At 40.9% G+C, this 22,877-nt stretch overlaps 1 protein-coding gene across 5 annotated transcripts in view; it reads right to left on the minus strand.

Annotated features, from left to right (window-relative positions):
* The window catches only part of RBMS3 (RNA binding motif single stranded interacting protein 3), an 882,486-nt gene that overhangs the window by 37,575 nt on the left and 822,034 nt on the right, over nucleotides 1-22,877 (minus strand). For all 5 annotated transcript variants that reach the window (XM_048510687.1, XM_048510685.1, XM_048510686.1 and 2 more), the window contains one exon: nucleotides 745-855. In XM_048510687.1, coding sequence (XP_048366644.1) covers nucleotides 745-855 — 111 coding nt within the window. The remainder of the gene's footprint in view (nucleotides 1-744; nucleotides 856-22,877) is intronic.

Genomic DNA, 22,877 nt, shown 5'->3' on the forward strand with positions numbered 1-22,877 from the left:
GATACAAGCCACATGGCTACATTTACTGTGAATTCATTTCAGAGCCTGGATCTTATGATGGACACCTAGTCATTTTGGCTACCAAGGCAAAGCAAGTGTAAGCAGAGACTTTAAGTTCCTACAGCTTTTATTTGTACTTTGGAAATATCCTTTCCTGATACTTGATATTAGTTACCATTCCTAGCCCTTTATAGGTATGGTAAATGCAATATTATCTTGGAAAGTTTTTTTTTTAAGTAATTGACCAAACATTGAAAAACTTCTCAGCTTTTAAAAGAGAATTGAACTAATGAAAGAGGTGAAAATTAGCACAGGGAGTTTTGGAACAACAGTAGGCGAGGTGGTCTGGATCCACAGTCCCAAGAGCTGCCTTCCTATTAATGAATAGAAATCCCCTAATAGTTACACATCATTTCATCCATGTCTCCATTACCATTAGTACAGATAATTCTTTCGCTAATTACTAAGTAAAAGGCTTTTTAGTTTGAAAGACTTAATATACAGCTGGCACGCATGTTTTATTAAATTCATAATTGGACTTATATTCCCAAGATGCCATAATGTGCTCTTTCAACTCTTTATTTTATGTCATGTCAGGGTAAGAAAAAAGGGGAGATAATCTTATTATCTATGGAAATATTCAAATAACAAAGACTGTAATGTAAATGAACTGATTAATTGGAGAATGATGCTGAGATTCCCTAGAGAGTAATATAGTTCTGTTTACCTGAAGCAAATTCTTACCGTTCCTGTTGTGCCCAAGGAAAGATGATTCATCTGTTGTGTCAAGGGGCCCATCATACTTGCTGGCTGCATGGACATCGTGTGATCCATTGTTGGCGTTAACACAGCACCCTGTAAACAGAGATATTGCTCACCAAACGAATACTCTATTTAACCATTTTACTTTATTTCTTCAATTAAAAATGGCTGGCATCAGTTTTAATCAACAAAGAAAACATAACTAAATACAGTTAAAAGTAATAAGACTATTTTAAAATCATAACCAATGGCAAAATAGCTTTTTTTTTAAAAAATAGCTTTTTTTAAAAAAATAGCTTTTTTTAAAAAAAAATCCATACTGAATCCATAATACTTAGTGTAAAACAGCAGACAAGACAGTAAGTAAAAATAGCAGTTGATATTTTTAGTAACATCAAAAAACAACATAAAAAGAGGTGGGATATAAAAGACAAGGTAAAATGCCAACTAAAGCAGAAATGTCTTGGCCTGATGCCAAAACACCAAATGTGGCACCATATGAGGGGCTGGGAAATGACATTCTGTTATAGACCAAGTATCACAGCTGAAAAACCCTTTGTCCACTGAGTGCTACCTGCCTCATTTCTGAAGGTCTGAGATAAAATTATTATTACTATTTAAAACCTTTACACCCTTCACTCTAGAGTTGCCAAATGCAGCTTATGGAAAGGGGAAGGAGTTTACTGAATATGTGCTGCCATACAGTCCACCATCCAAAGTGGCATTTTCTTCACGGGATATGATCTATATAGTCTGAAGATCAATTCCAGGGGTTCTGCAGACCCACCTGGGAGGCTGGCAACCCTACTTCACTTTCAACTAAAAGCTAATAAGGTTGTTTACATCATTTAAAAAAATGAAGATCTTTAGAAACAATAAGAACAATCAAATACTAATACAACATATCCAATTGTCAAAAAAAATAGCTATGAATAACTACAGCAATATCAATCTTAACAGCAAAATTAGGGAAGTAAACAATATAAATGCACTGCCAGACAGGGTTGCCAGGCTCAGCCAGTGGAAGGACTGAGAGCAGGGAACGAAGATCTGTGTGTGCGTGTGTGCACGTGCTATGTTAGGGACTTTGCTGATGTTGCTAATGTCACTTCTGGATACAACCTGGAAGTGAGAATGGGTGGCTCTTGAAATCACTGGAAATTCTATAGACTTTCCAGCAATTCCTAGAGCTATTCTTTGTCACTTCTGAGTTGTACCCCGAAATTATATAACGATATTGGCGAAATCTGGTGGGTTGTTGACCATTTTTCTCCTGACGCTGTTGAAAGCTTTTTGCTGGCAGGACACCTCATGCCACACTGGCAGAAAAACTGAAGTAAAAACAATCAGGATAGAAAAAAACGAAGTTAGCCATCAACAGTCCATGAAAGCTTTGGAATATCAAAGTGTTTTCACTTCATCACTAAAACTCAACAAGCTTGGCACCAAGTGAGCAACTGCAAAAGAAGAGTTCCAGAGACATGCCGCCCTTTGGAATCCTTTGATAACATCTACTTAGAAGTATGTGAAAGAAAGGAAATACTGAAAAGTGCCTCTGAGAAACAACAAATATGGAAGAAGTGGGTCCCCCCAATACTCCAGTGCTCCAGGCTTTTAAGTATCTAAAGATAAAAACAGTACTTTGAATTGTGTTATGAATTAAGCGTTAGGGTTGCACTTTCATTACTGGCAAGTTACGTTTCCCTCCAATACATCTGCATAAACAGATCTAATATCTTCCCTAAACTATCACACTATTCCTTCAAGGGGACTGCAGTGCTATCCTGAAAAGGATGGCTTTTCATTCCCTGATATTATCTACCAGTGGCAACATTGAGCCAAACTAGACTTCAGAATCTAGAAAATATAGTAATGGATCTTCCACATGGTGTTCTGGAGGGAAATTAGATGAACCATGCTATGAGCAGACAAGAAACTTGATCCATTTCTCTCCCCCTTCCCTCTCTCCTGATTTTGCCAATAGAAACAGACTGTTAGCCCTGGAATGCAATAAAGAGAAGTAATCATTGCTTTTTCCTGTCTTTTCGCTCTTTTTCCATGGGGTAGCTTTGACTGGCAACACCACACGGGAAAAGGTTAAGCTGCTCTTTCAATTCACCTGGTCTCAACTGGGGCTTCACGAGGTTGCTAATTTGCTCAAAAAGCTACTAGGAAGGTTCATTCTTGCATCCTGCAGCATCACACCGTAGAATGGCACTCAGGTTGACTGAACTGGGGCTACATTTATTGAACTCCTTCAAGCCTAGTACTGCTTTCACTTTCTTCTACTCAGATCAGCCAGTGTTTCTGTCACCTGATTTTGCTGAAAAGGTTGTATGTCATTGCGTGCTCATAATATTTCGCTCCAAGTTAAGGATCTAAGCCAAAGCTTACCTTATTTAAAAAGAAAAATCAATTCATACACATCACCAGGCAGAGGGCAAAATGAGTAGCCTGCCTCAGGTGACAGATTTTAGAACCTTATTCAAGGGCAGCAAATTGTCCAGTTATTGAGTTTAATATATTTCTACCAATATGCAGGTCATTTTCTGCCTTAGGCACCAAAATATTTTGGGTGATGTGTTAGTGGATGGATGGATGGACAGACTACTAGATAGAGACAACAAAACAGCATGTGTCCGAGAAATCAGTTTTTGAAACAACATGTACCAAAGGGAGCAGGTGACCCAAGCAACCACTTCAGATGTGTCTGATATAAGCAATCTACTCAACAGCTGAAACAATACAAGTAAGGCCTAGTGTTAACATTGTAAGACTCTCCTGATGTAAACATTGTTCTATTTAAATTTGTTTCACAGTTAAATGTTTTATATTAGTACATTTCATTTATTCTTGAAATTAAAATCTCCTATAACACTGGTGGAAACAATTTGTTTTTATTTGCTGATATATCCGACATGTATAAATGCAACTTTACAGAGTCTAGCATGCACATTTATTTTATTTATTTTTATTAAATAAAATTTAATATCCTGCCCTTTCCCGGCTAAAGCCAGGCTCAGTGCGGCTTACATACATTGCCTTAAAAACATTCAACGTGAACAGTTTTAGTAGAATAACTTAAAACATTAACTATTGAAACACAATTAAACACAATAAAACAATAAAAATTGTGACTGATCAGGTTTCCAAAAAGCCCGATTTAGTCTGAAATCCATCATCGCCACATCTTATCATATATCCAGTGTTTGACTATCGGGACAGGAAAAGGAGGTGCAGAAAAAGCTGGGAGGCCAGCAAGATGGACCGTATGCATGGACTGCCTCAACTTAAAGCCCGGTGGAACATTTCTGTTTTGTTTAAAAGGATAAATCTCGTAAGCAAATCATGCATCAAGATAATGAAACAGGATACAAATGCAATAAAAACAAGAAATTAAAAAACAGAACAAGTGGAGGAAGAACCAAAGATCCTCCTTGTTTTAGATTCCATTTAGTTCATCGACGACTCCACTGATATTTCAGGGTAATGTTAGCCTTGCAGTCCTAATGAGGCTGTTCCTAATAGAGATTACATTTGGTTTAGTGCTCCTAACGTACATGTGCATGTAGAGCTACCTTTGACAAGTATCACAACAAAACAGAATGCGTCTTGTTTAATATTTCAAGAACAGCTTGTTTGAAACAATCACATTCACCATTTTTTCTCATAGAGTGGAATAGTTTCTGAGTGGGTCTTTGCTTGGCAATCAATATGCTTTTCAAGTTGCAAGGACAAACCTTCCTTTATGGCACTTTCTATCAAAGAAGCTTAAGTTAGTATGAATTGGTAAAATATAAAGAGGCACAAGAAAATGCCTATAAGTCATCATATAAGCTTATACAGACGCAGGTATGTTTTTAAAAATGTATTTGTAAACAGACTCTCCACTACTTTTGGAACTTGTGGATGCTGATCTCTGCATGTGGCCTTGATCTATACATACATGATGTATTGTACCATCTTCAGTATAGGCAGAATAAGCAACAGATCAAGTATGTATGAGACTGAAGGAGTACTTTAGGGGATCTATGTACGATCATGAATACCCTTTTGCCAGGAAGTAGCTGTAGTCCTAAACAGGAATTTATCTTCCTCCTCTCCAAATCCTGCCAAGACTATTGATTATTAATTCTCCTCATGCACTGGAGAGTAGTTTCTCAAGTCTAACATCTTGCTAATATCAATAGCTTCAATTAATGCGTGAATCTCCTTTGCAAGCAGGACAGGGGGAGCAAAATATTAGGTTTAGTGGTAAAGATACATGGCATCCCACCCCAAGCTAGAGTAAGGAGTTTTGAAGGCAAGCAATATGTTTGATGGGAGAAGCAATTCTGTGCTGACTTACATTCATAATACTAAACAAGTGAGGTATTAATATTTTGAACATTCTCTATTTTACAGTGTTACAGAACAAGTGACCTGTATGCTAACCTACTAACAGGAAACTGGTATATATCGAGGAAAGCTAGCAAGCGATTTTGCTTTCAAAGTGTCAAGTCCCTGTATGACATAGCCCTCTAGGCAACTTTGCAAACCTCACAATGCTTACTAAGGCAAACACTATAAACACCTCACTGTCCATTCGTATTTCCCCCTTATTTTCTTTCCTGCCAAGATAAGCAAAAGCAGATAAGTAAATTGTTTAATGCTTCATCAGTTCTTGATACCCAATATCCCTATGAACAGCTTACTATCATTGTCTACATATCCAAATAAATATTTTCTGTTTCTTCTGGCATCTCTATTTTCACCATCAGGTCTATTCTTGTTGCTTATTCCTCTTTAAACAAATGTTACCATGGCTGAGCCAACCACATACAGTGGTCTTCCCCCCAAAGAAACAGACATTCTGATGGGACTTCAACATGCTCTGAGATTATTGGTTTCCATTGTCTTAGGATGAATGCCTTTAAGACTCAGATGCTGTTTTATTTATAACAAGGATTCTGGTAAAGATGCAATTATTCATCTGGATCCAGAACCAGTCATTCTTCATATATATTTGAGTGAATAGTCCAGCTTTGCCATTCATAGTCATGACTCTCCTCAAAAGGTATCAGTGACAGATGACCTTCCTTCCTGACTGGGGAGACACAAGCATCTATTTGCACATATGCAGCTGAACAATTAAAGTTCCATGAAAAGCCATGAAATATCTGACTGTGAGGAGCAGCAGCAATAATTTATTTCAGAGGTGCCCAGGGACAGTGAGGTGTCTTCCTTGCCTGAGATTTCTACTGAAAAAGAATGACTGAGAACTTGGTTTGATTACAGAGGTGGCAGACTGATGACTGCACCAGAGCATAAATTCTGGAAGCAGCTCATCAAGGGCAGGCAGCAGCTGCGTGATTGAATATTGTAAATTGAAGCTGTTGATGGGAGGGTAGATCCAAAAGAACACCTTCTTCTTCCCTGTGCCTCACCACGATTTCTTTTTAGCACAACTGACAGATTATGTTTTCCATGGTCCTTGTTTAGATGACACTGGCAAGAAGAGCCTCATTCTGACCCCACAATAACAGAACCCTTTCTTCCATTGAGACCAGAGGTGGGGTTCAACCAGTTCTCACCACATTTCTAGAAGTGGTTACTAATTTTTTCTGAGTGCCGAGAAGTAGTTACTAAAGCAACCTCCCTGCCCAATAGGTGGCGCCAACAGGTGGCGCCACTGTTTGAATCCCACCACCATCGGAACCTGTTATTAACATTTTTGGATCCCACCACTGATTGAGACCCTCAAGTTCCAGAGGCTAGAGATGAATAACTAATAATAAGTGATAATTTATCATCATTTAAATCATATAGAGATGGAAAGAAAACACCCGTAAGAATGTCAATCAGCTGGACATAAGAAATTGTAATTTATTTTTTGCTCAAACCTGAATAAATGAAACATTAAGGAAATGAAACATTAATGAAACATGCCTTCCTTTGCAGCAAAATGCTCCTTCCCAAATTCCATAATATACAAAATCAAATAGAATACTGTAAGGACACATATTGTTCTTTGACCATATTGTGCCTAATTAGCATGTCTATCCAAGTGATAATGAAGCTGGAAACGTGGCCTGGGTCTACATCTTAGGGAGCCTACTAAGCCATTTTTAATACTTTTATTGACAAAACAGCTTGCATTCCATGAAACTGAAGGTGAGCAATTAGAATCCTCATCTTTTAAAAAAGTGTAACATCAGACCCAGCAAATTACAGACCAATTAGTATGCTTAATATAGTTAGAAAATGATACCCTAAGCACTTTTGCTCAAAACTCTGTAACTGGCTAGACCCTGAAAGACTTCTCAAGGAGGAACAGACGGGGTTCAGACAGTGTTGGTCGACTATGGACCACTATTTGATTTTATACTATCTAGGGGCGTACTGCCCTAGGGACATAGGGGCATCCATAACCTCGAGTGCAAGTCTTTCGGTCATGGTGGGGGGGGCTCTGTGGTGGGTGGAGGCACTCTGCCCTCCCAGGCTCTCTGCAGGGCCTGGGGAGTGCAGGACTCAGCCTGCAGGTACAGTGCAGAGGTGGGGCTCTGCAGCAGGCAGTGGCAGCGCTCTGCCCTCCCAGGCTCCCACCTTCTAGAGACGCATGGGGGTCGGTACTCCACGGCAGGCAGTGACAGTGCTCCTCCTTCCTGGGTTCCCTGCAGACCAGCTTATGCATGGAGCTCGGCCTACACAGGGGCCCAGGGTGGGACTCAGCAGCGGGTTGCTCTGTCCCCGGCTTCTGTGCAGGCCGCCCCAGGCTTTGCTGGCATGCATGGAGGCTGGTGGTGGGAGGTCCTACCCCCAAAGCCCTGCCCCCCAGCCTCCATACAGGTTATCCCCAGTGCAGGAGGGAAGGTTGGGGGGCACAGGGGGGTGCCCAGAGAAGGGGTTGTCTCTGGACACCATTTCCCCCGATACGTCTCTGACACTATCTCATAGAAAAATAGGTCCACTGTGTAAGGAGGGTCTCTTTTTACAACATTTGTAGACCTCAAAGCTGCCTTTGTTTTAAAATTGTTTTAAAAGGGGATTCATTTAAAACATTTTGAAGCTGGAAAAACATTTTGGGGTAAAAACAACATAAAACTCAATGGAGGAAGCATTTTATTTCCTGTCTCAGAACATTTAAAATGAATTGTGTAGAAAAGCCCATTCTCTCTCTAACTAGAGTTGGACTAAAGTGTGCTCTAAAAGTTTTAGTTCAGCAATGTCAAGTGGAATATAACAATCTGTAGCAATTTTTCCCATTAGAGAGAGTGTTAATATATGAATAAAATATATTTAATAAAAATAAACTATATTTTTATGTTTAGAGAGCTACTGTCTACAAATAAGAGCAAAATCTTGCTCCATTTTGCAGATGGTCCAGTCTTAGACAAACTCAATTCAGTACAAAAGAAAACTGAGTTCATACAGGTCATGAGACTATTTAAAGATAGCTAAATACAACAATGTAATATTAACTACACATAACGTGCTTTCATTGGTTAGTGTGAAGCTGCCAGACCACCTTCATATTTCTTACTGTATTTGGTTGCCTCATATAAATGCATGAGAATTTTTTAATTAGCCTTAGGACAATCCCATTGTGAGGAAAAGATGAAATAACTAATAGGATTGCTCATAGCTGGAAACCAGCAGAGCTTACCTTGGGGGGTGGGGGAAGGGAAGCATTCCTAAGTGACATCAGTTAGTTTAGTTTTGGGTGAATGCCACAGCCCTGCTCGACACAATGACATCACTTCATGGTATGATGGCTGTAGTAGTGCACTGCCGACCCAGCAGTGCCGTAGTAGAACGTTGGGTGGGGGGGGGGCCGCGTCTCGTCTCGTTCTTACGCTGACCGCGTGGGTCGACTACAATGGCAGTCACCCTTCCCATTCCCTTGGGGATTTTTTTTCCTGCTGCCCAGTTGAGTAGAGGCAGGGAGAGCAGTTGGGGACAGGGAGACTTGCTTTCCCTGTTTCTGAAGCAGGAGACTTTTAAATAAAACAAACAACCATATTAAAGATATCTCAGTACAAACGGAAAGAATGAAAATTCAAAATGCAGTTATTTCTGTAAATTCACTTTTAAGAGCCTGGAAAACATTACTCATCCCAGAATTTTGCATACACGTCTTACATTGGCTTAATTTAGTGCCATGTTTCAAAGAAGGACACTGACAGGTGAAAGGATTCACAAACAGGCTTTGAAGTATAACCCCATAGGTTGGCACTCTGATGGTGTGAAAGGTAGTCTGTTCCCGTGGGGAAGTCATAGGAAAGCCTGAAGGAAAAGAGTATTTTGAGGAAAAAGAGTAAAGGGAAGTGGGTATAGGATTGCCCAAGTAATGAAGGTAGGACAATATGCTTTGCAGAAAACAGCATTAAGAAAGGGCCAACTGGAAAATCAAACCATTTGCTCCCTGCGGATAGAACGGATGACTGATTTCCATTATCTGACATTTGGCTCAAATGTTAGGAATAATATTAGGAACTATTAGAGTACCTCAGCGTTGGATGAGAAAGAATATGAAATAGGGTACCTCAGCATTGCCAAGAACATGAATATGAAATCAATTTCCTTGGTTTTTAATAAAAAGGCATCACTTACAATATGATACCCTGTTTCCCTGAATATAAGACATCCCCTGAAAATAAGACATAGTAGAAGTTTTGCTGAAGTGCGAAATATAAGGCATCCCCCGAAAGTAAGACATAGCAAAGTTTTTGTTTGGAAGCATGCCCGACAAACAGAACACAGAAAAATAAGACATCCCCTGAAAATAAGACATAGTGCATCTTGGGGAGCAAAAATTAATATAAGACACTGTCTTATTTTTGGGGAAACACGGTAGAGGTAAGGTGCTGAAATGTTTGGTTTGAGATCACAGTTCAGAACTCCTGCCAAGATGTTGGCCAACACCTTGTGATGCCTCGCAAGAAGACCTTGCAAGAAGACTGAAAGCTGAATGGCTCCATTGCCAGAACAATGGAACAGCCAACAGAGGACAGTGACTAGTCCAGGGGTAGGGAACCTGCGGCTCGAGAGCCGCATGCGGCTCTTCTGCCCTTGCACTGCGGCTCCACGAGCCGAGCTGCTGGCTTCATCCTTGCCTGCCCTGCAGGCAGCAGGGCTGGCGCACCAACTGCCCGCGGACGGCTGGGCCGCGCTGCGGGCTTCCCCTCTTGCCCGGCGGACGGCGAGGCCGACCCACCAGCTTCATCCTTGCCCGCCCTGCAGGCAGCAGGGTGGGCGCACCAATTGCCCCCGGATGGCTGGGCAGTGCCGCGGGCTTCCCCTCTCGCCCACCCTGTTTGAGCGGGGCGGGCGTTTTCCTGGCAGATGGCAAGGCCAAGCCACTGGCCCCATCCTTGCCCTGCAGGTAGCAGGGCGGGCGCATCCATGTGCTTCTCAGAATGAGTGGAGTAAAAGGTTAAAAAACCCAATATATACAGTGTTATCTTTATTTTAAATGTCAAAAATTATTTGCAGCTCCAAGTGTTTTCTTTTCCCGTGGAAAACGGGTCCAAATGGCTCTTTAAGTGTTAAAGGTTCCCTACCCCTGGACTAGTCTGAAGCCTGGTAAGCCAGAGGGCATAGCAACAACTGTGTTGTTTGCATCCAGGCATTTAAAGCTGAAGCAGATAGAACCAAGGAAGACTCCAGTGTGGATGTCTGCAGGCCAGCAGTTTGAGAGCACTAAAAGAGGAAGGAAAACATAGTATCTTCTGATTTGAAGACAATTTGACTAGATAATAACTACGTCATAACAGAGAAAATAGAGAGAGGCAGAGTCTCTCACACAGATTCAAGATGTGCTATCTAAATATTAAGTTGAATGTTTAATATGTCAAGTAGTAGTTGCTGTTATCACAGAAGAAGCTGCAGGTTTAAACGGTCCTAGAGCTAGGACAGAAGGTGGGACTTGAAAACCCACAGAGCCCTGTGTCACTTACTATGTGAAAAAAAGAAGGGGAAAATAAACCAGTAACCAACCCCAACACCCCCCACCCAAACCAATGAGGACTGTAAAAAAGAGTACATAGAGGAAGAACAAATCTGCTATTTGTAAATCTAAAAGTAGAGGAAAAGCTATGAGAAAATAAATATCCTTTAGGAAGCGAAGAAAAAACATCACAAAATAAACATAACATGTAGAACGCTCCTTCCAACACCCATAAAACAGAAGAACAAATCTATTTCAATAGTCTTCATCAGTGGTCCACTTTACAAAATTGTAAAAAAATACAACTTACACTGAAATGAAAATATGTTGGGGAATAAAACCTGCAATCACTAAAACTGAACAAAACCCCCCAACTATCAGAAGTTTGAGGGAAAGAGTATAGATAAATCTATTCTTTGAGCCCCAGTTAAATGGGGATCCAAAAATGCTTGTGGGAGCAGCACACCTTCATGCAGGCATGTGTGCCCTTTCTGGGGCACTCACCCTGATGGAGAGGTGAAACCGCCAGCCTCACCTAGTGCTGGGACGTGGCACGGGATGCTGCATCAGCATTCAGTGCTCCTGCCACTGCCGGATTAGTCAGCCTCCTCCCCATCATTTGCTGGGTTATGTCAGCAGCAGGAAATTCAGACTTACACGACACAAAACTTTTCAGCCCCACAGAGGCTTCTTGGTGGCGGGGAGGTTGTTTTGTTTTGCAAGCCTTCCCGCACAGCTGGGAAGCCTCTCTGGGAGTGGGGGTGGTGTGGTCACAACACCACAGCTGCCCACCTCACAGCTCGGTTTGGGCTGTAAAAAACCAATGATTTGTGTACATTACCATCAAGTCACAGCTGTCTTATGGCGACCCCGTATGATTTTCAAAGCTAGACACCAATGAGCTGGTTTGCCATTGCCTGCCTCTGTGTAGCAACCACAAACCTCCTGGAGGTGGTTACACACTCAAATACTAACTAGGGCTTACCCTGCTTAGCTTCTGACATCTGACAACATTGGGCTAGCCCAAACCAGCCTGGTCAAAAGGAAAAGACTGCAATAATGTATATACTCAAATGAATGAATGAATGAATGAATGAATGAAGGAAGGAAGGAAGGAAGGAAGGAAGGAAGGAAGGAAGGAAGGAAGGAAGGAAGGAAGGAAGGAAGGAAGGAAGGAAGGAAGGAAGGAAGGAAGGAAGGAAGGAAGGAAGGAAGGAAGGAAGGAATAGTGATCTCAAAAAGTATATACACATATATGTAAAAACACTGGTTAGAAGTTTAAATATCAGAAAAATATAAACTAAATATTTCATTGGACCATGTCCATCAAATATTACTTGACAGACTTATTTTTAAGGATCATAGCATAATTCATACATCTGCTATGTTTCAGTAATAAGGAGACTTTCAGACATGCAGAAAAACGCACTTTCAATCCACTTTCAATGCACTTTGAAGCTGGATTTTACTGTGCAAAATAGCAAAATCCACGGACAAACAATTGTGAAAGTAGACTGAAAGTGCATTATTCTGCATGTGTGAAAGTGTACCAAGAGGGCCCACAGAGTAATCACAAGCCACCAAGAAAAGATGTTAGCAGAACTTCTACATTATACTTTTAAAGTCTTGAATAGTTTATCAGTCCGCACTGGGCTCTAGCAATGCTAATCTATTTTAGCAATATACTGACTGTCAAATAGCCTTATGAAACTCCGGTCAGTTTATCAGTTTCCTCTAATTCTGAGGATACTTTGTTAATTACACAATGAATAGACTATTTAATGGTAAATTGACAAACATATTTTGCTAGGTTATTTTATCATTTTAGTTGACTAGTTACCCAGTGAACACTCTTACCAAAACACAGCAGATTGTATAGTTACTGAAAATATGCCAATTAAGGCAGATTGGCTGGGCATAGTTCAACAATATAGTTACCATTTATCTGATTTTTAAAACCCTTTATGGCTGTTGTATAATGCGAGATTGCAAAGATCAAGTCTATATGATCCCTGTATATGATTTTTACATAGAAGTCAGTGGTATTTTGGAAATTTGTGTTTTCTACATGGATTATTAATGGATTATTAAAAGAACCTAGGGACTAGCATTTTGCTTGCCCCCTAAATGATCTATCATGCTCTTCCAAACTGAGAACATATGCTTGACATAAATACAACAGAATATACTATAAATTCCTCACAAACAAAACAAATTAACGCGTCAAACAATAATAAAACAGATCCTCTGAAGATGCCAGCCACAGATGCAGGTGAAACGTCAGGAGAGAATGCTGCTGGAACACGGCCATCCAGCCCAGAAACCACACAGCACCCCAATAATGAAACACTGACCATTTCTGGAGCAAGCACATGCTGAAGTGGATAAAAATAGTCTGATGCAAAAAGAGCAAGGTCTTCATTTATTTAGCAACTGTAGAATTGCAGGCTATGCATTTACGCTATATCACAGTGATGTTTACTGTTTATAAAACAGAAAATAAGATTGAACATTATCTTGAAATGTTTTGTTTTTCACTGAGCAATGATACACAGCGAGCTGTCTGCTAACAGCAACAGTGGTAATTATTAGAAGCTTCAGTAGACCTTATAACAACTGTGTAAAGTAAATGCCGCTTATGCCAGCATAAGAGGCCTTTACAACAGTGCTGGAGCTTATACGTCAGTGTTGTGGAGTGACATGGAAGCACAATGCAGGGATGCCAGCACAGCTGTCACGGAAGTGCACTTCCACTGCAGGGGCTTGTGCTGGAATAAAAGTGCATGTCAGAGCTTGGAGTCATCCGAGCTTGGAGGATCCACTCTCGGGAGATGAGGACCAGGACCTGCACAGTTGAGGGAATCACCATTTTATCTGATGTGTGATACTTGGCACCATCACAAGTGGCTGGTGCCTTTGCAATATTTGCAATTGGTGCACCTGGCAACCTATCCAGATACAATGATGACTCAGAATACTCTTGTGAGAAGCAGGAGTTCAAAACTCAGAAAGCAAACTCTCCTCTCATCAATGAATCTCTTCACCTGTGAATGCTGGAACGCTCTGCATTGCTGAGGCATGGGCACACCGACACCATTAGAGGAGAGGGATGGTCAGCAGCATGGATGGGGAGGAGGGCTGCCTATGACCACCTGGCAGACTCTTTCCCCAGGAGCACGCTCTTCAGGTCCGTGTGGCCCACTGATTACTGTGTGATGGCGAAGGACCCTCCCTAGGAGGTTTGGATGCCTCTGTCTGGGGTTCCGTTTTCACCTTTTGGGTTTTGGAGTGCCCCCACCTTTTCCTAATCTCTTTCAGGGGGGAAGAGTGGCGAGGAGCTTGTCTGCCTACTCCGATCCCTGGCAGCCCCAGGACTGGCTTTGCGGGTCTCTCCCCTGATGGATGGTAGCCATCTTGTATGTCAGGGCACAAGCTTTGGCCTCTCTATGCAAGCGCTGCCACCCTGTCATTCTGTGTTCACTGACTGGCTTTTTGCTCTCCTGTCCCAGATCTGGTTGCAGTACAGCAAGCTACTTAGGAGGCAGCTCAGTTGTATTGATGCTGCACCATCCCTCTCCACGGTGCAGCTTCCCACTCCTTTATATAGATGCTTTAACCTGAAGAGAGGGTCACACCTGCAAAGCTGTTTTCTAAAGAAAAAAATTCTTTAAAGTCACTTTAATCAGATTTCAGGTATTCTTTTGCCATATATATGACCACTCAAACAACATGTTATTTACTCTAATGTCCATTTTCCATTTATGTCTATAATTAGATGTCTTGGTTTTGATCCGGTTACCCCCTTCTGCTAAGTAAGATGCCTTCCTCCAGAAAATCTCTCATTTAGAAGAGAGGGATAATTCAGATCCTCTAAAGATGCCAGCCACAGATGCAGGCGAAACGTCAGGAGAGAATGCTGCTAGAACACGGCCATACAGTCTGGAAACCACACAGCACCCGATAATTAGATTATTTTAATAAATAATATGCATCTTTCCATTAAATGTTTGGGCTTAACTGATGTTTTTAACCATTCAAATTCATCTTCCTCCCCTAATAAGGATATCCTTGAAGTAGAGTATCACTTCTTAGGAAATAACAGAACAAAGCACTATGTATCTTTTTTGTAATTGTCATAAAAATAACACACAAAGGAGGTCATTATATTACAGTCTTCTTTGAGACACAGAAAATATAAACATAAGAATGATGAAGTATGGAGACAATTATTAACTGATAATTTTGCTATTACATTGAAATAGGCTGAGAGACAAAGAGAAAAAGCACACACCATTATTATACATTTAATGTAAACCAGTTTCCTAGGACACACTGTAGATTTCAGTTATCCTGAAATGAATTCATAGTAACTTTACTGATTTAAAAGAAAAGCCTTATCAAAGTCTTCTTGTAGTCCTAGCCCTGCTTTTCATGTGGATGTTCATGGTCTTTCGATGAATCATCAATGCAAAACATTAGTAACAATAACAATAATAATGAGTGATGAAGGTGAATGTGCTCTGAAGAATTTAACACACAATTAGCTATGATGGGCTGGTACAGGAAGAATGACAAATAATTGCATTTTTCACTATAATAATTGCATAAGGATGGATTCATAGATGCCATTCTTTCTGCGCATGGGAACCCCATTTTACACCCTAGGCTTCAGAATGGTGAGATATAGTTGATACAGTTTATGCTTATTTAGACATGAGACTGGACTACTGCAATGCATTTCACAGGGAGTAGCTCTTGTAGGTTTTTCCTGAAAGCTTCCCTGAACAATTTGGAAGGATGTGGCAACCATTTCCAAACAAATAAGTAAACCACGTCCATAGATATTCTTCCACATCCCCAATTTTTTTTGCAGAAGCATCACATCAGAATACAGTTTGCCTTTAAAGGCACTGCAGAAATTCTTGAATAAGTTTTAGTAGAACAGCATTTGTGGCTAGTTTCCTCCCGCTCATAATTCTTTAGGTCCAAACCAAAATGTTATGTTATGAAGATTATAAAAACCAGAGAAAGTTTTGAGGCTGCCCCTTAATTTTAATAGTGTCTATCAAGTTTGTTTTTATATATGCAACAGAAGGAAGTTATTTGAGATTAATCCAATCGGACTGTTCCTATTAGAACAAATTGGTAAGAAAATCAAACTTACTAATAGCATGTGTGCGGGGAGGGGAGATGTTAAATATTGACTGTTTTAACTTTTTTAAAAACTTGCAATTAAATGGTCAAGTTAAGAGCTATGAGAATATCTTGAATTTCACATCAGTGCAACAGTATAGGTGAAAATTACTGCCCCATAAAAGACCATCATCATTTTCATTGTGCTCTCTGGTGGTAATACAGAAATGTCCATGAGGATGTCATGATTGGAAATTGCTCCCCTGCATAACACATGACCTACATGATGAACTCTTGATGGAAGGGTAGAATAAAAAAATAATAAGTACCATTCTACGTACCAAGGTTGTAACATCAGAATCTTTCTGAGGTTATACTCAGCTGATGGAGTAACCTTGATGCATCATATCTACAGCAGCACCTTACAAAATATCATAGTTGAGATTCAAATCTATACTAAAAACTATACCATATTTACATATCATAGACTTTAGAACTGGTTACAAATGTATATCATCAGACTCTGACATAATAACCAGGTTTCTGCAGTGGTTACATTTTTTAAAAATTCTCTGAATTGTATTCCAGTTGGTATATATGCTGCATATTAGGTGAATAGACAGATAGAGAATATAACTCTTCAGTATTAAAAATTTAATGTTACAAAAAACAATGCAACCAAATGTCTGCACTACAGTTCTTTATAAGGCCTCTCTACAGAATTTGCTCCTAAAAGTTGTCAAAATGTCTTGTTACTTTGCTTCTAAGGGTTGTGCAGTCTGATCCATAATTATGTGCATGATAAATGTAGTATGAATATCCACCTTATTATTGAATAAATGTATTCAATTGCACTATTAAAATCCACAGCATCAAAATGTTTCTCTAAGTATGGGAAAATAGCACATTTCGATATAAAGAAACTAAAAAGGTAAAGGTAGTCCCTAGTCAAGCCCTGGGTCAATACTGACCCATGGAGTAATGTCACATCACAGTGTTTACTTGGCAGCCTATGCTTGTATGGTGGTTTGCCATTGCCTTCCCCAGTCGTCTACACTTTACCTCCAGCAATCTGGGTATTCATTTTATGGACCTCAAAAGGATGGAAGGCTGACTCAATCTTGAGTGGACTACCTGAAACCAGCTTCCATCAGGAACAAACCCAAGTCATGAGCAGAACTTTGGTTGTAGTAGTGCAGTCTACCACACTGACCCACAGGGCTCTTTTTAAAGAAACAAAGCTTCTCTATGACAGATAAATGACTTTACGTTATTTCACACACCTCATCTCCTTAGCATGCCATTCTGTGGGCAGGACCCATCAGCTCTTGGGAAAAGGCTGCCTTCAATGGTTTATCCACCAGTAAAATATATATTACCCACCAGCAAAATGCCCTGAACCCATATTGTCAAATCTCAGAAGCCAAGCAGTGTCATCCCTGACAAGTATTTGGATGGGAGACCTCCAAGGCAAAGGAGAGGCACTCAATGGCAACCATCTCTGAAAACCATTGTCTTGAAAACCATATCAGGCGGCCATAAATCAGCTGTGGGATGTGAAGAAAAATGAGGAGCTTCACTGCATTGTTAGGCCATAAGATCGCCAATGACAGGGTCTTTACTAATGTCTGGTAACATCCACTGAAAGGTGCCACACCATCTAGGATTTTTGTTTCTTTTTTATTACTGCACACACCATCTTGAAAATCTTATGACAGAAACACACATGCACACAATTCAGATCAGCAATTCAATACTGAATAAGTGATCTTTGTACATAATTGGTTTGCAAACACTGCTTTATTTTTTAAAAAACCCATAGAAGAAGAAGAAGAAGAAGAAGAAGAAGAAGAAGAAGAAGAAGAAGAAGAAGAAGAAGAAGAAGAAGAAGAAGTAGAAGAAGAAGAAGAAGAAGAGTTTGGATTTATATCCCCACTTTCTTTCCTGCAGGAGACTCAAAGGGGCTGACAATCTCCTTGCCCTTCCCCCCCTCACAACAAACACCCTGTGAGGTAGGTGGGGCTGAGAGAGCTCTGAGAAGCTGTGACTAGCCCAAGGTCACCCAGCTGGCATGTGTGGGAGTGCACAGGCTAATCTGAATTCCCCAGATAAGCCTCCACAGCTCAGGCGGCAGAGCTGGGAATCAAACCCGGTTCCTCCAGATTAGATACACAAGCTCTTAACCTCCTACACCACTGCTGCTCCTGACTAAAAGACAAGTCTGTACTCTCATACCATATGATAAGCATCTGATAGCCCTCAAAAGTTTCCGCTTTGCCTTCTCATTACAAGTGCCAGTGCTTATTATGTACTTCCTCCTATGTGCTAAACCCTTCTAAGACCTTGAAGGGTTTAACTCTGTTTCAGATTGCGCTGTCACTGGATGGTGTGGTTGTTGCTGCTTAGTCCCCACTCAGAGTGGCCCTCATGAAAACACATCTGCCAGCTGAGCAGAATTAAATACCATGACTGGAAAAGCAGCTTCATTACAAGCAATTTTGGGTGCTTGACGAATCCTAAGGATTCCGCTGTTATTGAAGTTGCCCCCAAATCTTTTTTGGTGTTTAGGCAAACCTTTTTTAATTTCATATTTTAACCTCATTCACCTAACATCTTGCCCCAGTTAATATCTTTTCAACTCTCCCATGGGAAAAATGAACAGGCAATTAAAAATGCCCTGTGTTTTTAAAGCAACTAGCCTGCAAGTTCTATTGCAAATGCTGAATTATCCAAACCCAGCACCTGAGAATAGAGAACTTCAGTTGCTAATTGTATTCTCTGTTATAATTAATGAATAATGAAATTTAAATAACTGGCAAGAATGTCAACATTATACACGGGGAAAGTATCAGTACAAGACAGGCCACTAAAATCCCAGGGATCTGACATGAAAATGTTTTAATTGCTTTTTGTTTGAATTTTGTTCTCTGGAGACTAAGCTCATTCACAATTTCAAGCTTATAAAGTGTAAGCTCAAATTTTAATGCTCAATTCCATTTATTTTAAATGCTAAGAAACTGCCAAGCATACACCATTTGTGACTAGAATAGAATAAGTAGGCTGGCAGCATTTCGTTGGTGAACTTCTAATGCAAATGACTAAAAAATAGACTCCTTTGTGATACAAATTGACTGTTACGATTAAAAATTAATGGGGAACACACCTGCAGCTTAAAAATGCACTATTCTCCTGTTTCCATTTAAATGTTCTCCCCTGCAAGCCATTCAAGAAATTTCTTGTATAAAGGTGAAGGTTTAAGGTTTCATCACTGATCCATGGGGTGATGTCACATCACCAACTCTACTAGGCAGACGATATTTACAGGGTGGTTTGCCACTGCCTTCCCCGGGCTGCAACCTAAAAGAGAAAGTCAGCAGAAAGTCCTCATTGTTCTCTCGAACTATTCCGGTCACTGTCTTTTACTTTATTCTGCAGTCAAGAGAAGCACTGGGGTATTTACTTATTTATTTTATTCCATTTATATACTGCCCTTCCCCTTTCTGGCTCAGGGTGGCTTTCAACATAAAATAATACAATAAGATTAAAATAGTAACATATGTCCATACAACTTAAAACTTTGCAATATTGTCCAGATGGCACTAACAAGAAGAAGAAGAAGAAGAAGAAGAAGAAGAAGAAGAAGAAGAAGAAGAAGAAGAAGAAGAAGAGGAGGAGGAGGAGGAGGAGGAGGAGGAGGAGTTTGGATTTATATCCCCCCTTTTCTGTAGGAGACTCAAAGGGGCTTACAATCTCCTTGCCCTTCCCCGCTCACAACAAACACCCTGTGAGGTAGGTGGGGCTGAGAGAGCTCAGAAGAACTGTGACTAGCCCAAGGTCACCCAGCTGGCGTGTGTGGGAGTGTACAGGCTAATCTGAATTCCCCAGATAAGCCTCCACAGCTCAAGTGGCAGAGCGGGGAATCAAACCTGGTTCCTCCAGATTAGATACATGAGCTCTTAACTTCCTACACCAATACGTTCTGTCTAGCACAAGCAGAGCAATAAAGGAGGGAGAAGAGGAAAAGACACTCGATGGAAAACTGTTGCTGCCTCAACCATAGGCTTGGTGAAACCACAGGCCTAAAGCTACGGAGCCCTCATGATGCCTGAAATCTCTCAGGGCTTGGAGCTGGGGAACAGGGAATGTAAAGGCTGGCAAGAAAAGGACAACTCATGTTAGGTGGCATTTATCCCAGTGAAGGTGTGATTCTGCCAGCATGCGGCTGCTGGACGCAGCACCAGTGTAGTGGGGGAGGGCGGGAGCCATGGCTTCCTCCTGGCCATTAGCCCCATTGCACCAGTGGTCAGGCGTTTGGATGTACGTCACCTTAAAAAGTGGCGTAAATCCATCAATTCTGATGGAGGTTTCTAAGTGGCTAGGAGGTATTTTTACTTTTTAAGCCTCTCAGCACTGTCAGGAGCGGTGGGGTGGCCATGGCGTTGCAGCTGGCTGCCTGGTCCTGTGGACAGGGCTGCCCATCATCTAGTTTTGTGTATAATCTTTTTAAGGAGTGTGTGTATTACATTCAGGATTATCTTTCAGAGAAATACAATTTTTAAAAAATGGTAGAAGCACCTGGAAAAAATAAAGATACCCTACAAAGGAAATGTTTCAATGAAGAAAGAACTATGAATAGACCTAAGCTGCTACACTCATTTCCTGTACTGAGGGCTCCATCAGTTTTTCAGACCAGTTTTTGGAGATATCAGCTAAATACTGGTACATAGTGTCCTTTCCATAATTAGCGTTACAATTTAGTGCCTCAACCTACATTACTCTCTTAACAGTTGCTAAAGTAGCTAAAAGACTTATGGAAGGAAATAAACTTCATTTAGCTGGCTCTAAAATATGTGACTGGTTGATTAATGAATATTGCTCTTTATTTTGTTGCAAAAGGCTAAGCAATTTTCATTTTTATGTCATGCTGATAAAACCATCACAGGGCTGGGATTTTCATTTCTGCTGCGTATCCTCAGGTGTATATTTACAGACAAAGAAAGATCATTTTGCATTTTGCAGTGGATATTATATCATGCTAACAAATTTGTGATTTACCCCATGGCAAGTGATATGCATACAAGGATGTATTTACTGCAGGTTCCCTAAAAAAATCTGTTGTGTAGACTTGGATCCAAAAAAATTCCTCCCCATAAATTATTTTGAACTATATGTACAGTAAATGTCTTACATATTATGTGGTATACACATTAGTACACGGATATGCATGTGCCATAATTAAAATGTGTTATGTCCCCTGATGATCACCCTTAACTAGAATTATTCATTACTAGCCTATCTGTGACATCAAGCCTCTATATAGTTGATTCCATTTTAACACTTAACCCACTGACAACTCAGAGACTTCTGTACCTATGTGGCAGCATACAATTCTTTCAGACAATTAACTAGAATCCCTCAGCAGCTAATCAGGGTGCATCTGGTTACAAAGACCTTTATTACAATAACACTGCGATCCAATTTCATCACTTTTTAGCTAATAATGATGTTTTCTCACATGATTCTGTCATTTTTTGTGCTTTTGTATGTATATTGGCTCTGATTTAGATTGTTTTAATGATGTGTTTTTGTTGGTTTAAATGGTTTATAAGATGTAATTTTATCATGCCTTTTTTAATTTGTTAGGAATCTTGAAGGCCCTTGATGGAGGCAGAAAGGCAGGCTGCATGTTTTGAGAAACAAACCAACAGACAAATAACTGAATAAATAAATAAGACGAGGCAGGACAGTTGAGAGTCACATTCCAATGAAGTAGCCAAGCTTGCTTCTAACACTTCCTTTCCCATTGCAAGATTTCTTTCTTATTTGGAGGCATTCCAAGGCCATGGGATTCCCCTTGCCATACCCTTTGTCAGTCATGAAGCTCATCTCCAAGCTCACCTGGATTCTCCTCCTTTTTTCAAGCCCAGGAAAAACTAATCCTTTCTACTCTATTCAATTCCAAGTCTTATCTGAAGTTACAATCTTTCCCTAAATTGTACTCAAGATGTTCTTCCTTGATAAAACTTCTGCTTAAGACTCAGCTCCCTAATACAGAATCCTGTGCTGATAGGTGCTCTCCCCTCTTGTCTTTCCTTGAAGATACTCCCTTCCCCTTCCCAAGAATGCATATTGCACAAGCATGTGTGGTTATTTGGATTTCTTGTGCTGCATTATTGTCTTTCTGATATTTGCTGCTATTTCTCTATGGCTGTTTCTGCACTGGCGGCAGAAACAGCTGGCCACCAGCATAATTCATGCTGGTGGAGCCATGGGACTGTTCGCATGGGCCTGTACAGGTGGCCCTGAAGCTGCTGCGGGCCACAGAGGCACCTCCGCATGGAGCCACCTCCGGTCTATGTTGTTTGCTTACCTTTTCTTCCTTCCAAGGCTACAAAGGGAGGGAGGGTCACGCCCACACTGCTCTCTGACCTCCGGGGGTTCAAGGGCAGCGTGGATGTGTTCCTCCCTCCCTCCTGAGCCTTGGAGGGAAGAAACGATAAGCAAACAGCACAAACGGGCAGCACCTAAAAGCTGTGCCCTCACGCCAGTGCTCTTCGTACGGCGCTGGCGGGAAGATGCCACTTTCCAAATAACTCGCTCATTGAATGAGTTAGGAAAGGAGCATTTTCTCGCTGTTTTTTGGGGGGAGAGCACGGTGCTGTAAAGCTGTGCGAACAGCGCACCAGGGACAGTGTTTTTACTGTCCCTAGGGTGCTGTTTTTGGGCTGTGCAGAAACGGCCTAAGTTTGTTAACTGATTGAATATATTTAATTCCCTTCAATAAGTCTATATCTTGGGATCTTTGCCTCATCTGCCACTGGCTGCCAATATGAAGATAGGTTCCCTCCCTGAAGTGTCACCTAGTTTGGGTGGGATGGTGGGAGCTACTTCCTCCGAATTTGGGGAACAAGTCATGATATGGCCCTGTGGTAGGGTGGGAAAATTCCAGTTGCAGATTACAAGTGTCACTCATGTTTGCTAATGTGCAATGATTCTATTCATACAACTCTTCAGTCACGCTAAACAAAGTAGTAAATGTCAAGTGCTCAGGCTA

Source organism: Sphaerodactylus townsendi, linkage group LG11 (genome assembly GCF_021028975.2).
Source record: "Sphaerodactylus townsendi isolate TG3544 linkage group LG11, MPM_Stown_v2.3, whole genome shotgun sequence".
NCBI classification, from domain to species: domain Eukaryota; kingdom Metazoa; phylum Chordata; class Lepidosauria; order Squamata; family Sphaerodactylidae; genus Sphaerodactylus; species Sphaerodactylus townsendi.